General features: G+C 36.5%; 1 protein-coding gene and 1 pseudogene across 6 annotated transcripts in view; both read left to right on the forward strand.

The window, feature by feature from the left end:
• The window catches only part of SEC24B (SEC24 homolog B, COPII coat complex component), a 103,209-nt gene extending 87,708 nt beyond the window's left edge, over nucleotides 1-15,501 (forward strand). For 3 of the 6 annotated variants that reach the window (XM_036255499.1, XM_036255506.1, XM_036255512.1), the window contains 10 exons: nucleotides 3,311-3,434; nucleotides 3,837-3,995; nucleotides 4,870-5,043; nucleotides 5,849-5,959; nucleotides 8,333-8,508; nucleotides 9,622-9,759; nucleotides 10,530-10,634; nucleotides 11,399-11,491; nucleotides 13,873-13,976; nucleotides 14,505-15,501. In XM_036255499.1, coding sequence (XP_036111392.1) covers nucleotides 3,311-3,434; nucleotides 3,837-3,995; nucleotides 4,870-5,043; nucleotides 5,849-5,959; nucleotides 8,333-8,508; nucleotides 9,622-9,759; nucleotides 10,530-10,634; nucleotides 11,399-11,491; nucleotides 13,873-13,976; nucleotides 14,505-14,619 — 1,299 coding nt within the window. In that variant the 3' untranslated portion in view covers nucleotides 14,620-15,501. The remainder of the gene's footprint in view (nucleotides 1-3,310; nucleotides 3,435-3,836; nucleotides 3,996-4,869; nucleotides 5,044-5,848; nucleotides 5,960-8,332; nucleotides 8,509-9,621; nucleotides 9,760-10,529; nucleotides 10,635-11,398; nucleotides 11,492-13,872; nucleotides 13,977-14,504) is intronic. The other 3 variants (XM_036255530.1, XM_036255521.1, XM_036255496.1) reach the window with 2 other exon arrangements.
• Nucleotides 8,565-8,756, forward strand: LOC118621950 (annotated as a pseudogene).
• Nucleotides 15,502-15,869: the final 368 nt, after the last annotated feature.

Below are 15,869 nucleotides of genomic sequence, written 5' to 3' on the forward strand. Positions count from 1 at the left end.
GAACTACTTTTCTCTTGCTGCTTTTAAGATTCTCTCTCTGTCTTGAACCTTTTGCATTTTGATGATGATGTGTCTTGGTGTGAGCCTCTTGGGGTTCATCTTGTTTGGGACTCTCTGTGCTTCCTGGACTTGTATGTATGTCTGTTTCATTTACCAAGTTAGGGAAGTTTTCTGCCATTATTGTTTCAAATAGGTTTTTGATTTCTTATTCTCTCTCTTCTCCTTCTGGCACCCCCAAGATGCGAATGTTGGCACGCTTGAAGTTGTCCCAGAGGCTCCTTACACTCTCCTCATTTTTTTGGATTCTTTTCTCTTTTTGCTGTTCTGATTGGGTGTTTTATGCTTCCTTATATTCCAAATCGATGGTTTGCTTCTTGGTTTTACCTTCTCTACTATTGAATCTGTGTAGATTATTCTTTATTTCAGTTAGTGCGTCCTTCATTTCTGACTGTGCTTCCTTCATTTCTGACTGGTCCTTTTTTATGCTCTTGAGGCCCTCACTAAGTTCATTGAGCATCCTTATAAGCAGTATTTTAAACTCAGCATCTGTTAGGTTGCTTATCTCCATTTTGCTTAGTTCTTTCCCTGGAGATTGGTTCTCTTCTTTCATTTGGGACCTGTTTCTTTGTCTTCTCCTTTTGGCTGCCTTCCTGTGTTTGTTTCTATGTATTACTTAATGAGAAATATGGGGCTAGCTGAGACCAGATGCTGCTTGTTTGAAAGAATTTAGGAAAACCTGAAGCAGGATCCAAGACAGGCCAATCCTATGGTAAAGCAACTGGCACCAGCTTGGGTGGGCCTGAAAGTTGGGTGGGGCGGGGCCTCAGGGAGTCACCAGGGCGGGGCTACCAGTGTGAGCCAGGTTGCTAGAGCCCCAGGTAATGGCGACTGTCTGCCGCCCCAGGGAAGGGCTCACCAAAGGAACAAAGGCCTCTGACAGCACCTTTGTCCCGGAGAAAGCCCCCTCTCTAGCCCTCGTTCCAATGCTAAACAGCTCAGTTCTTCCCTGTATGTCTCTGGCGCCCCTCGAGCTGCCTCCCCTCCAAGCTTAGAGGGAGAGAGTCCGATAAGTCCGTGCGCGGGCCCTTTAGGGAGCTGCCTGGGGCTCCAGCCGCTTCAGCTTCCCTGAGCCTCAGTTCCTACTGGTTTTTCCAGCCAGAAGTTATGGGGACTTCTCTTCCTGGCACTGGAACTCTGAGTGGGGCGCCTGGTGTGGGATGGGACATCTCAGTCCTCTGGGAGGACCTTCCCAGCCGAGGTAGCCTTCTGATTTTATGCACCACACGTGGGTGTGGGACCAGCCCGTCAGCCTGCGCCCCTCCTACAGTCTTGATGTGGCTGCTTCTAATTCCTCTTTAATTTCGTAGTTGTAGGACTTCCATCCATCACGATTTCAGGTGGTTTTGAATGATAGTTGTTCTGTAGTTTAGTTGTAACTTTGATGTGGTTGTGGGAGGACGCGATACCGTGTTTACCTACCCACCATCTTGACCAGAAGTCTACATACTACATGTTTTAACTGACCTTTTCATTAGCGAGTATAGTGGGAGCATTTTCTGAGACCCCTAAAAATTCCTTTAATTAAGAAATACATTTTAGTGAATGTGAAAGTACTCAATTTAATTAATTTCCTGCTAGCTATTGAAGTCTGCTGAATTTTAACTATTTGAAAAAAACACACACACATCAGGCTGAATATTATATGAAGATTTTATCGGTGTGTTTTAATCCCTTATTTTAAATAACAAATTAACTGGAACATTCATTTTTGTTCTGTACCTAAGTTTTTTCTTTTATATGAAAATGCCATTACAACTAATTATGAGAATGAATTGAACAGTTTTAATAGTGTCATAAATATTTAGCAATATGCTTAGTTTTTCCTTAGGATAAATTTCTGGAAGTAGAATAATTGTATCAAACAGTATAAATTTTATTTGTTATTAATGTATTTTACTTTGGATTTTTTTTATTAACCTGTACTCTTAATGACTCTCATCTTATAGCCACTATTAAGTATTATTGCTTCTTTATTCTTTACCAATTTGCTAGAGAAAAATAACACCATATTTTATGTTTTATAAAAATTGTATTTTTAATTGCTTTTGAGAAAGAAGCTAATTAAAAATAAATTGAGGTAAGGGTATATTTTCTGCCCACAACAAGTACAGCTAACATTGAGTTCATTGATCCATTGCAGCCTATTATAGAATACTGAGTTTTGAACATTGGAAGGTGTCATGTATTTACTGAATTATTTGATACAGTTTTTTGTTTGTTTGTTTGTTTTTTTGTCTCATTTAACTTTCAGAAATATTTTCTATCTGCCTGGGACTCAAAAGCTTAAATACCTGTTCTGGTTTAAATATTCCTTCACATCTGAGTAAACACTAATGTAATAACTCTACAGGGTGGGACAAAAGTAGCTTTACAGTTCTTTTTTTTTTTTAATCCTCACCCAAGGACATTTTTGCACTTATCTTCAGAGCGGGAGGGAGAGAAGGAGAAAGAGAGAGAAAAAGAAACATTGATGTGAGAGAGACACATCAATTGATTGCCACCCACATGACCCCAGCCAGGGCCGGTGACAAACTGCAACCGAGGTATGTGCCCTTAGCGGGAACTGAACCTGGATTTTTCTGGTCTGTGGGCAGACACTCTAACTGCTGAGCCAAACCAGCCAGAGCTGGTTTACAATTCTTATGGAAAATAATACAATAATAAATAATAATACAAGAATAAACTGTGTTTCACGTACTAACAGCTGTAAAACCTGCTTTTGCCCCACCCTGTGTGATTGAGAGGGTTGAAACATTCGTTTAGGCAGAGTAGCTAGTAATTAAGAACTTGGAGCCTGCCTCTTGCACGTTTAAGTCTTTCTCCAGTGCTACCTTCTTAGCTCCATAGTCCTCCTACTGATAGGGAGAGCCTTCCTAAATCCACTGTGCTCTCCTGTTGCTATGTACCTGTACAACAATGGTTGACAGCTCTCAGTCTGGAGCTCAGACTTCTTAGGTTTATATTCCAGCATCTGCCACTCAATAACTGTGTAATTGGTCACGTTACTTAAATATTTTTTTGTCTCAGTTTCCTCATCTGTAAAATGTAGATAGCCCTATGAGATATATGTTATTATGGGTGTTAAATAATTTATATAAACCATCTCGAGCAGTACTGGCATTTTTTTTTTAAACTCTTTAGTTCACTGGGGGTGGAGGGAAGGATATTTTCTTCCTTATTATAAGAAAGACATAGAAATATGTGCATAATTCAAGGTTTCTAGCTCTTACTTTATGACCTGTTGGCTTAGGTTGTACAACATCTTGGCCCTGCAACTGATTTTTATAAGAAACTCGCTTTAGATTGCTCAGGGCAGCAGACTGCAGTGGATCTGTTCCTTTTAAGTTCACAGTATTCTGATCTTTCTTCTCTAGGTAAGGAGACACCGTTGTGTTTATCTGTTTACATAAACATTTTTAGCATGTAAATTAAATCTAAACTCTTCAGGAAGAGTTCTCAATATTTTAGAGAGAAAGACGTGTAAATTATATAGGTTATATCTATGAAAATTACCAGTGAACTTAAAGCACTATACAAATATAAAATGCTATTAATATTTTGTTTTAACAAGATGATTTTTTTACCATTCTGCTCAACAGTAAACTTTGTATTTTACAAATGTTTGTGTTTTCTCAGATTTATATATCATACTTATTTTGATAGCTTTGGTTTTCTCATTATGAGTTAGATTTCTTCATAATATAGAATTTATACTACTGTTAGACAAGTAGGTTGTTACTGTTTCTGTAGTTAATATGTTATATTTCTCTTTAAAGCTTGCGTGTCCAAGTATTCAGCAGGGTGCATCTATTATTATCCATCTTTCCATTATACTCACAATCCTTCACAAGCAGAAAAGTTACAAAAAGAACTGAAGCGTTATCTCACAAGGAAAATTGGATTTGAAGCTGTTATGAGAATAAGGTGTACTAAAGGTATGAGTTTAAAAACTATGATTTATGATTAAATTAATAGCCATTCATATGTTGACTACCTGTGACTACTTACAGTGGTTGCTCATCATAAAGGACTTCATGCTTTATCAAGTTAATTGTACCTTTATATATATATATATATATAGTTATTGAATAACCATTGCACAATTTTTACAGTAATTTGAATAAGTGGGCAAAAATAATGTTTTGCTTTATTAGGAAGAATCTAAGAGAAAGCCCATATTGGAGGTGATTTTAGAAGGAGAATTAGAGGAATAGGGAAGATCTTAAGTGAAAATAGTCAAATTAATGATCTTTGCCTTTATCATCATTCAGATAGTCTTTGATTTGAATTATCTTGCTTTTATATGAATGATTGCAGGAGGGACTCTGATCATTTATTTTAATTCTTTTTTTTTTTTTCTTTATTGATTTTAGAGAGAGAGGAAGTGAGAGGGAGAGAGAAATAGAAACATCGATGAGAGAGAACATCGATTGGCTGCCTCCTATATGTCCCCCACTGGGAATCAGGCCCACAACCTGGGCATGTGACCTGACCAGGAATCAAACTGGCAACCTCTTGGTGCATGGGTTGATGCTCAACCACTGAGCCACACTGGCCGGACATTATTTTAATTCTTAAATGAGTTTTACAGTAACTTCATTTTTAAATTTTGAACATTATATCTTTTGTATAACCTACATTCGTTCTTTTGAATTGGTATTTTAGAACTCCTACCAACACTCCAATCCTACCTCCCAGTTATCCTTTTGATTCAAAATCAGAGACATTTTTTACTTTATAAAGTAGCTTTAGCTTCAGATAAAGACACTCTGTTACTTCATCTATTATAACAAGTTTTCCCTTTTCTAGGTCTTTCAATGCACACTTTTCATGGAAACTTCTTTGTTCGTTCCACTGATTTGCTAACCCTCGCCAACATCAATCCCGATGCTGGATTTGCAGTACAGCTGTCAATTGAAGAGAGTTTGACAGACACTTCCTTAGTGTGCTTTCAAACAGCCCTATTATATACATCGAGCAAAGGTAATATAAAGAAAAATGAAATACAATCTGCAGCAGTAATTCTCTCCTCTCACATGCTGGGGTGAAAGAATGACTATAAGGGAAAAATAATGGGATTTAAGTCAGCTAATCAAATATATGTTCAATTCTTTTTTTTAAACTCTTTTTTAAATGTTATCTTTTTTTGACTTGTGGAAGATCTGTATTCCCAGGATCATATGTCTCTGGTAAACAATCCATGTTATAAAATATATTTTTATTGGTTTTTTAGAGGTAGAGGAAGGGAAAGGGAGAGATAGAAACATGATTGGCTACCTCCTTCACATCCCCTACTGGGGATTGAGCCCGCAATCCTGGCATGTACCCTGACCAGGAATTGAACCAGTGATCTCTTGGTGCATCGGTCAATGCTCAATCCACTGAGCTGCACCTGCCACACAAACCATGCCATTTTTAGTATTTTTCTTGTCCCATAAAATAAAAATTTCTGCCTAGCACTTAAGGCCTTTGTTAATTGACAGTCTAATATGTTTTCTGACATTTTACTATTTGGGATATAATTTAGAATGAATGATATTTTAAAATAAAAACCAAAACCTAATATTCAACTATATTCAAAAGCTAGTATGTGTTCATAGTATATCTCCAGATTTAGAGAGTGTTTAATTTTCTTTAAAACATTCACTATAATAACACTTAAGTTTTTACATTTCAGTATCCTGTTGGTGATTTAATCCAACCAAAATAATATGAATAATGTTTTGACCTGTTTTCTTTGTTTCTTTCTTGGTCTGATATGTTTTGCAATGTTCATCACTTCGTTTAGGTGAGCGGAGGATTCGAGTGCACACACTTTGTTTGCCAGTGGTAAGTTCACTAGCAGATGTATATGCAGGAGTGGATGTACAAGCTGCCATCTGCCTTCTAGCAAACATGGGTGAGTAAAAAAGGGAGGGAACAGGTGAAATGCATTTTGCTATCCTAAAAACTGAACCATGGTATTTTTTTACCCTAGAAATCCCTCATAGTGTGTGTCTTACATTTTAATTTACAGTACTGTGAATTGAACTGTTCTTATATATATTTTTTTTTATTAATTTTTGTTACAGATGTTTCTCCTTTTTCCCCCACTGATTCTCCCCTCCCCCTCCCTCCCTGCCCTGTCCCCAGCTTTGTTGTCCATTGTTCATGCATACATGCATATAAGTTCTGTGGTTTATCTCTCCCCCCCACCCCCTCTTCTGGGGATTGTCAGTCTGTACCCCACTTCCACGTCTCTGGGACTACCCCATTCCTCAGACTATTATGTTCATTATATTCCACAAATAAGTGAGATCATATATCTTTGGTTTAAAAATCTTTTGGAGCCCTGGCGGTTTGGCTTCGCAGTTAGAGCATTGGCCCACAGACCAGAGTCCTGGGTTCAATTCCAGCCAAGGGCACGTACCTTGGTTGCGGTTCATCCCTGGCCCCCAGTAGGGGTTGTGTGGGAGGCAACCAATCGATGTGTCTCTTTCACATCAATTTTTCTCTCCCTCTCTCTCCCTCTCTCTCTCTGTTTCTCTCTCCTTCCCACTCTGTCTGAGGATAGAAGGAAGAATTTCCTCGGGTGAGGATTAAAAAATAAAAATCTTTTGGGGGATTCATAATCACTAAAAGTTGGTAACAACCCAAATTTCCTTCAGCTGGTGAATATATGAACAAACTATAATGCATTTGTACAATGGAATACAACTCAGCAATAAAAAGGAAAGAACTTTTGATAATAAACAGAATGGATGATTCTCATGGCATTATGCTACATGAAAGAAGCTAGACTCAAAACGCTACCTATGTGTGGTTCCAATTATATGACATTCTAGCAAAGGAAAAATCATAGGGATGAAGAACACATCAGTGATTGTCAGGGTTGGAGCAGGGGAGCATTTTACTACAAAGGGGAGCAGGAGGAGATTTTCTGGGGGTGATGGCACTGTTGTGTATCTTGATTATGGTAGTGTTTACATGGTTATACTTTTGGCGTATAATCACCATAGAACTATACTTGAAAAAGTAAATTTTACTGTATGTAAGTTTTTAAAAATTCTTTAGGGTATTAATATAACAACTGAGTGTTTTGTTTTTAATGAATTTATTTTTTCGATGAATTTAGACATGAAATGAACCCATGAATATCATTTTGTTTTTGATACTTGTAATGAGCAAATAGTGTAGGTTATCTCTATTTTAATAAAATAATGTATTTGGAGTTTCACACTTACATCTGGCTTTTTAGTGTCTGCATGAGAGGCCCTCTGTTCAGTTTGTTCTCTCCTTGTTAACCTGGGAATGCTTTCACGGAGATTTTAGAGGGTTACAGGGGATGACTCAGTTTGCAGAACTTATGTTGTTTGTTTTGTCCAGTTCTTTCTATTTTTTTAATCCTCACCCAAGGATATGTTTCCAGATAGAGTGGGATGGGGAGAGGGAGAGAGAGAGAGAACAAAAAAACATCGATGTGAGAGAGACACATTGATTGGTTGCCTCCCGCACAACCCCAACCAGGGCTGGAGACCGAACCGCAACCCAAGTACGTGTCCTGGACCGGAATCAAACCCTCAACTCTTTGGTCCATAGGCCAAAGCTCAAACCACTGAGCCAAACTGGCCAGGGCTCTAGTTCTTTCTTTTTTATTAAAACTTATATTTTTTGGCCAGGAAAAAAAAATTATACATGTGACGTCTGTTTGAGTAATGGAAATATCCCCAGAGCTTTCTTTTCTTTTTTAAAAATATGTTTTTTTAATTGATTTTTTTAGAGAGAGAGGAAGGGAAAGAGAGGTAGAAATATCAATGTGATAACATCAGTCGGCTGCCTCCTGCACGCCCCTTACTGGGGATCAAGCCCGAAACCTGGGCATGTGCCCCAACTGGGAATTGAACTGGGACCTCTTAGTCCATGGGACAATGCTCAATCCACTGAGCCACACTTGCCAGGCCCCCCAGAGCTGTCTTAAAAGTAGATGGATGATACATGTTTTCTAATACCAGTAGGGGTTAAGTATTTTTAAACTTAAAGAGATTAAAGAAAAATGGTCCAAAACAATCTAGATTTGTTCTTATTGTCAGATTTAGTTCAGAAAAATGAGCAAATAATCACCCCAATAAATTCAATTAAAAACTTTTTTTTTAATGAGCAGGTGAAATGTATTTTTCTATCCTAGAAATGGAATTTTTGTTGGTTTCTTAAATAATGCATGTAAATCTTATTTCTTACCCTATTCATTGGAATCTAATGGTTAAATACCTCTTCTTTTTTGGTTGCTTTCTAGCTGTGGATCGATCCATTTCATCAAGTCTGTCAGATGCAAGAGACGCCTTAGTGAATGCTGTGGTGGATTCATTGTCTGCATATGGCTCAACTGTCTCAAACTCACAGCACTCTGCATTGATCGCACCCAGCTCCCTCAAATTGTTTCCTCTCTATGTTTTGGCCCTTCTCAAACAGGTAGCTCTCTCTACACTGTTACATTTAATAAAGCCTTTTAAAATTCTCGCACATATTCATTGTGGATACCCCCAGGAGGTCACTGTCCAGGTGGTGTAGGGGAGCTCAGGGCTCTGCCCTGTGATGTATAGTCCTTTCCACAACATTGGAGAGAAAGCCGGCCTTGAGTCTGTACCTGCATATTCCTACAGCTTCTGAGAGAGTCCTGTGGACAGTGACTGAAGAGACAAACCGTGCAGGAAGCATGTAAAAATATAAAATAGCCCTGGGAAGTTTTGCTCAGCAGTTAGAGCATTGGCCTGTAGTCCAGAGAGACCTGGGTTCAGTTCCTGCTAAGGGCATGTACCTCGGTTGCAATTTGTCCCCGGCCCTGGTTGGGTAGTGCGGGTGGCAGCTACTCAATGTGTCCCTTTCACATCGATGTTTCTCTCTCTCTATCTGAACAAAAAATGGAACTGTCCTCGGGTGAAGATAGATAGATAGATAGATAGATAGATAGATAGATAGATAGATAGATAGATAGATAGATAGATGGATGATAGATAGATAAAATTTTAGATACATAAATGAAGAAATGAAATCTAGGTTTTCTGGGTTTTTAAAAAATATTTAGAGGATTATGCAGTTTAGTGTTGGAAAAGTTTTGAAGAATAAGAAAAGATCACTGGAAAATGAAGATATCCAAAAACATAATGATTGCTGTGACACCCTGCACCTTTACTATAATATGTGGGAGCAGCTCGCATAATGGTGGGCTTGTAGCATACTCTGTGTGTCTGTTTCTGGACAGAGACTGAGGAAAGGGTGCATATTCATTGAACATCTTTCCATGCCTCACACACCATGATAGGTGTTTCGTGCACATCATCTTAATTAACTCTTACAGCAATGTAGAGAAATGAGTATTATTGTCCTTGTTTTTCTTATGATGATGATAGAGCTTTGAGAAGCTAAGTGACTTGCTCACATACCTGTCTATCAAATGTCAGAGCTGAGAACTGAATTCAGGTCTGTCTGATTTGAAGGCTATGTTTTTTCCATGTATATATTTGTTTTAATATTTGTCCACTATATTTATGTTTTACTTGAAATTTTTTCTTTTTTTTAATGTAGAAAGCATTTAGAACCGGTACAAGCACACGCCTGGATGATCGTGTGTATGCCATGTGTCAGATAAAGTGTCAGCCACTTGTTCTTCTAATGAAAATGATTCATCCTAACTTATACAGAATAGACAGATTGATAGATGAGGTATGGTTTCTTTTATTGCATTTGAAGTTTAAATTTTAACTATATTTGAATGCCTTGATTCTATAGTAAGATAACAACGTATTTATTAACAGTTTTTAAATCTATTCTTCCTCTGTGGTATTACTGCACTAAAGGATACTATGGATGTGATTGGACATTAGAACTATTAGATACTATCTGTGGTTATGGAGTTTTCAAAAATAGTTTCATATGGGAAGTAATTTGCCTTGTGGGTTTGCTTACAATATTTATTACAAAGCCAAGTTGTAGAGTGGACATTTCCATCTATATTTCATAGACATTGACTGTTCTGATATGATCAGAGTGCAGTTTTTATTATAGTATAAACTGGATCTGGTATCCATCAGTGTTTTTAATATGCAAATATGTAGTGTGTGTTTTCTTCGTTGTATTAAAACTCTACTTTTTGGAATCATCTCTGTATTATGTTCATAGAGAAATGTAAAAAAGTAACTTGCTTTGCAGCAGACTTAATTAATGGTCATACTTTTAATATATCCTGGTCCCAAAAGGGAAGGAAATGAATAGACTGTTTTACATATTCATGTTTCTATCTTTTTATTTTAAATGCATCTAAGTTTCTTGATTCTACAGCCAAGGCAGTAATATATTATCAATAATATTTTGCATCCTACAAAATTCTCAGGTGTCTTTTTTTTAGTATTTCATAAAGAGCTAGTGGCCATTAGCTGCCAAACTATGATGATAGCAATGTAAGCTCATTCACATCCCGTCTGCTTTTGTTTCAGGGTGCAATACATGTTAATGACAGGGTCGTACCTCAGCCACCTCTTCAAAAATTGTCTGCAGAGAAGCTGACGAGGGAAGGTGCTTTCCTTATGGACTGTGGCTCTGTAAGTACCCTCTACTGACAAAGTCTGACACTGTTCCAACAAAAGGGAAAACACAGGGTCCAGCTCTGTTACACAGATCAGTCAGTGAAAGTTGGAGTAGGAACTGAGGGGCAATACATTGGAAGCTGGCACAGAAGTCAGTTTATTTTGGACTTTTCTAGTTGGATATTATTTTATTATCACATTTACTTGATAAAGGAAAGGTTTGTGTTTGCAAGGGTTTTATCATCTAGAATCATAAAATTCAAAGGGAACTCGAATTTATCTATTTCAACTTATATCCATTGTCAGAAATGCCATTAATGATAAGAGTTCAGGAGAAGTCACTGGGCAGGGTGGTGAAGGGTGTTAGAAGGGTCAAGATGGCTTCATAAATGACACCTTAGGAGAGGAAAAGGATTCTGATAACCATAGAAGGGGCGAGTAGGAGAGCACATTAGTGAAAATAATAGAGACAGTCATTGAAATAGTGGATAAGAAATATTGTGAGTCAGTTATCCTGGTTAAAACATTATATTCCTATTGGGGGAAAAAAAGGTAAAATACACTTTATGGGAAGTCTTGACATTTAAGCAAAGAAGATAAGAAGCACTTTACATTCCTGGATATAGATTCTAAATGTACCAATTATATTTATTTTTACTTTTACGTTCCTACTTTATTTGAAATAGTATATTTTACCTCTTTTATGCTTGATAAAACAGGCAAATAAGCTCGAATGCATTTCTAATTAAGGAATTTTAATATCTTGTTTTTGTTTTTAGGTTTTTTACATTTGGGTTGGAAAAAACTGTGACAACAACTTCATAGAGGATGTGCTTGGATATCCTGATTTTGCATCAATACCACAGAAAATGGTTAGTGGGTTTTTATACAGCTATAACTTTTTGTGTGCTTGTTTGTTCTAAATCTTTTTATTGAGATGAAATTCACAGATTTACAGTTTTAACAATTTCAAAGTGTACAATTCATTCATTTTTAGTATATTCATAGTGTTGTACAACCATCACCAGTATCTAATTTCAGACTCCCAAAAAGGAACCCATATCTCCCGATTCTGCCCTCCTCCTTTCCCCAGCAACAACTGATCTCCTTTCTTTATCTGTGGATTTGCCTGTTTAGACATTGATATCAATCATACAGTATGTGGCCTTTTGTGTTTGGCTTCTTTCACTTTTCACAATGTTTTCAGGGTTTATCCATGTTCAGCATGTATCAGTATTTCATTCTTTTTTTGACCAAATAATAGTCCATTGTTTGGATATACCACATTTTCTATATCCAGTGATCCATTCATGGACATCTGGGTTGTTTCCACTTTGGGGCTATTGTGAATAGTGCTACCATGAATAATTAGTGTACAGATATTTGTGTGAACATGTTTTCAGTTCTCTTGAGTATATAACCTAAGGTTGGAATTGCTGGGTCATATGGTAAACTCTATATTTAACTTCTTGAGGAACTGACACACTGTTTTCCTTTAACTTTACCTTCTGATTTTAATTATTTTGCTGATAATTAACTTAAATTTTTTCAGTTGGCCTTTACCATGTGTGTGTTAACCAATACCAAAGAAATAAGATTCTGAAAACAGTTCTCTATATTTAATTAATAGAAAAGGTCTGTCTTGCCCTGGCTGGGTCTCTCAGTTGGTTGGAGTGCCATTCCATGCACCAAAAGGTTGTGGGTTTGATTCCTGGTCAGGGCACATACTTAGGTTGCAGGTTTAAGCCTTGTACAGTAGGCAACCAGTTGATGTTTCTCTCTCACATCGATGTTATTCTCTCTCTCCCTTCCTCTCTCTGAACATATCCTCAGGTAAGGATTAAAAAAAGGGGGAGATATTGTAAATATGTCATTTCTTTTGAAATGAACTTAATGTCAATGTAATTTTTATCACATTCTGCTGTTGTTTGATTGAACAAATGAGGGTAATAAGTTTAAAAAAAAGAATAACAGTGAAGGGAAAAATCATATGTAAACTTCATTTTAAAGCTATAGATATTTGAGCACTATGATACTAGCATAGTAAACATCAATATAAAAGAACAGAATTCAGAAATAGATCTGATTCCTGAAAAATAGAATGTGGTGCCCTGGCCTGTGGCTCAGTTGGTTGAGCATCGTCCTGTGTACCAAAAGGTTGGCAGTTCAATTCCAGGTCTGGGCACATGCCCAAGTTGCTTGCTCCCATTCCCCCAGTAGGGGGCGAGCAGGAAGCAGCCCATTGATGTTCTCTCTCACATCAATGTTTCTCTCTCTCTCCCCCTTCCTCTCTTTCTGAAAAAATCAGTTGAAAAAATTTTTAAAAATAGAATGTGGTAAAGGTTATATTTCAAATCACTGTGGAAAAATGAATATATAGAAAAAGAATCTCTATTAAAATAGACAAGGCCTTTCTTTGTAAGTCAGTGATGAAAAGATTAATAAATCTAAGAGCATAAAAATTAACAGTTCTATCTGGTAAAATAAATAAAGCCAAAAGATAAACCAAAAAATTGGGAAATTATCTGTAATTCATATGAGTGAAAAAGGGCTAATTTCTCTAGTATAAAAAGTTCTCTTACCTTTAAGAAGAAAACCATCTCCTCAAAACAAAAGGAAAATAAAAAATTTGTAAAGGATTTGAATAGCCAGTTTATAGGGGGAAAATATAATAGTGGCCATATGAAGCTATGTTAGCCTTATAATTGAGAAAACAAAATAAAATAACAGCATAGCATTTTTTTAATTTACCAGATTGGCTAAGATTTTTTAAATTTACTATTAGGCAATAATGCATTAGGGTATAGGTCAACAGGCCTATCAAATACTCTAGATTGGAGTGTACATTTATACAGTCTTTTGGAGGGGCATTTGATAATATCTGTTAAAATTAAAATCACATAATTTATGACAGTAAAATTTTCTCAAGGAATATTTCCCATAGATTTATTCATAAAAGCATGTTTTTGTACACACGTGCTTGTGGCATTAAACATGTAATGTCTGTGCATTTATTAAACATACACATCAAATGTCAGAATCATATTTACCATTAAACATGTTTTATTCACTTATCCAGAAAAATAGAAACAGACTTGCCAACAATTTAAATTTTATTTGTTTGGTTGCCGCCGTTGGGGCGGGAATGGAATGCTGGCGGTTGGTTGGTGGTAGTGGGAATCATGCTTCAGTTCTAACAGTACTGAAGTCTGTGAAAAAGGAAATAATTTCCTAATTATGTTTCTTTTATTAGACACATCTTCCAGAGCTAGATACACTTTCATCAGAAAGAGCCAGATCCTTTATAACTTGGCTTAGAGACAGCAGACCATTAAGCCCAGTTCTTCACGTGGTAAAGTAAGTACTTCTATAATTTAACAGTAAAATTGTCTTGTCCTGTGCAATCTATGTAAAATTGCTTATCTTTAAAGCAAATTAAAAATATTATCAAAATACCCGTGGCCTGTTTGGCTCAGCGGTGAAAGCATTGGCCCGTGGACCAATGAGTCCCAAGTTCGATTCCGATCAAGGGCACGTACCTGGGTTGCGGTTTGTCCCCGCTCTGGTTGGGGTCATGTGGTAGGCAACCAGTCGATGTGTCTCTCTCATGCCGATGTTTCTCTCTCTTTCTCTCCCCCGCTTCCACTCTATCTGAAGATATTTGAAAAAATATCCTCAGGTGAAGATTAAAAAAATAAAAATAAAATAAAAAATCATAAAAAAAATCAAAATATATTCTAGTGGTAGAATGTTATTATTTGAATAATATTCCCTATGCTTCATTTTCCTACAGTCCCCATGTATCATAGGGTTTTTTTTTTTAATGTGTAATTATCTTGTTAATAGTATGAATTTTTTAGGTCAGTACCCTTTTCTCTTTTTCAGAGATGAGAGTCCTGCCAAAACAGAATTTTTTCAACATTTGATTGAAGACCGTACAGAAGCCGCATTCTCTTACTATGAATTTTTGCTTCACATTCAGCAGCAGATTTGTAAGTGAAGTGGAATAAAATTGAGTCAGAAGAAAAAGACCTAGGTAAAGCATAATATGCAGAAAAGCCCATTGGAAATTTGAAATGAAGGCATTTGTTACAAGACACAATGCATAGTATCGCACCCTGTCTGAGGCAAAAGTAAAGGGGGAGCAAGAACTGGGCCGATTTTCTTCAGCCTAAATTAATGGTAATGCTGATGCCGTTTCACCAAGTATATTTGAATTGGTTTCTACACATTTCCAGGAGTGCAGCAGTACAGTGCTCTGTTCATTGCAAGCCAGCAAATTTATGTAGCTAATGTGGAGTGATAGGTCATAATGTAAAATTAGATAACTTCCTTTTCTTATAGTTACTATGACATGTCTGGACTGGAACTCTGACAAGAGATGCTAAAGGGCAGTGGGTACCGTGTTATTTATATGAATTTTTAACAAGGAATGATTGGTGTCCATTAAATGAATTCAATATTTTCCCTGTAAAAACAATAGAGTTTCAGGACATGAACTATAGAAAAAATATATACATAATGTACATAAATGTTACATTTGTAAAGAAAATGTAAAAATGTAACTACAGAATATGAATTGCTTCACTGTGCTGCATTGTTGGATGACAACTCTTTTTGTCGCAGTTAGAGAATGAGGTTGACTAATACGTATTATGAATTGAGTCCACAGAAGAAACACAAAACTCTTTGTAATTCTGTTAAATCTTTTATGTGGATTTATTTATGATCAGCCTACTAATTAAAAATATTTTGCTTGACAGTACGGTTTGGTGTTTTTTTGGCGGGGGGCAGGGACGTTGATGGGTTTTAGATGTGGTTTTGATTTTACATACAGGATATACTGTATTCACTACTTTCAGGAAATGCAATGCTGTTGCATCAATAAGTTTTCATTCGTTTGTGAACATTACCAAGTACTTTGTTTATATTCTGAAGAGGAATGTTATTCTCAAAATACGTATGATTATTGACTGAGTATAATCCTAATTTGTCTTTCTCAATTAAATTAGGCATTTTTTCTGCACATTCATATCAAGAAAATTTTCATAACATGTGATTATCCTATTTAATTGACTTTAAGATTACCATCTTGAATTTTGAGAGAGATTTTTATTCTGGTGAAAAAAAATTAATAACTTGCTTACTACAAAAACTGTTAATGACCCATTAGATTGTGAGATGGAATTTTATGTTAAACACTAGGAAAGTCCCATCAATGAGCTTTGGAAGGAAAAATGCTGTTGATGT

This window comes from Molossus molossus, unplaced genomic scaffold (assembly GCF_014108415.1).
Source record: "Molossus molossus isolate mMolMol1 unplaced genomic scaffold, mMolMol1.p scaffold_m16_p_1, whole genome shotgun sequence".
In the NCBI taxonomy this organism is placed as follows: domain Eukaryota; kingdom Metazoa; phylum Chordata; class Mammalia; order Chiroptera; family Molossidae; genus Molossus; species Molossus molossus.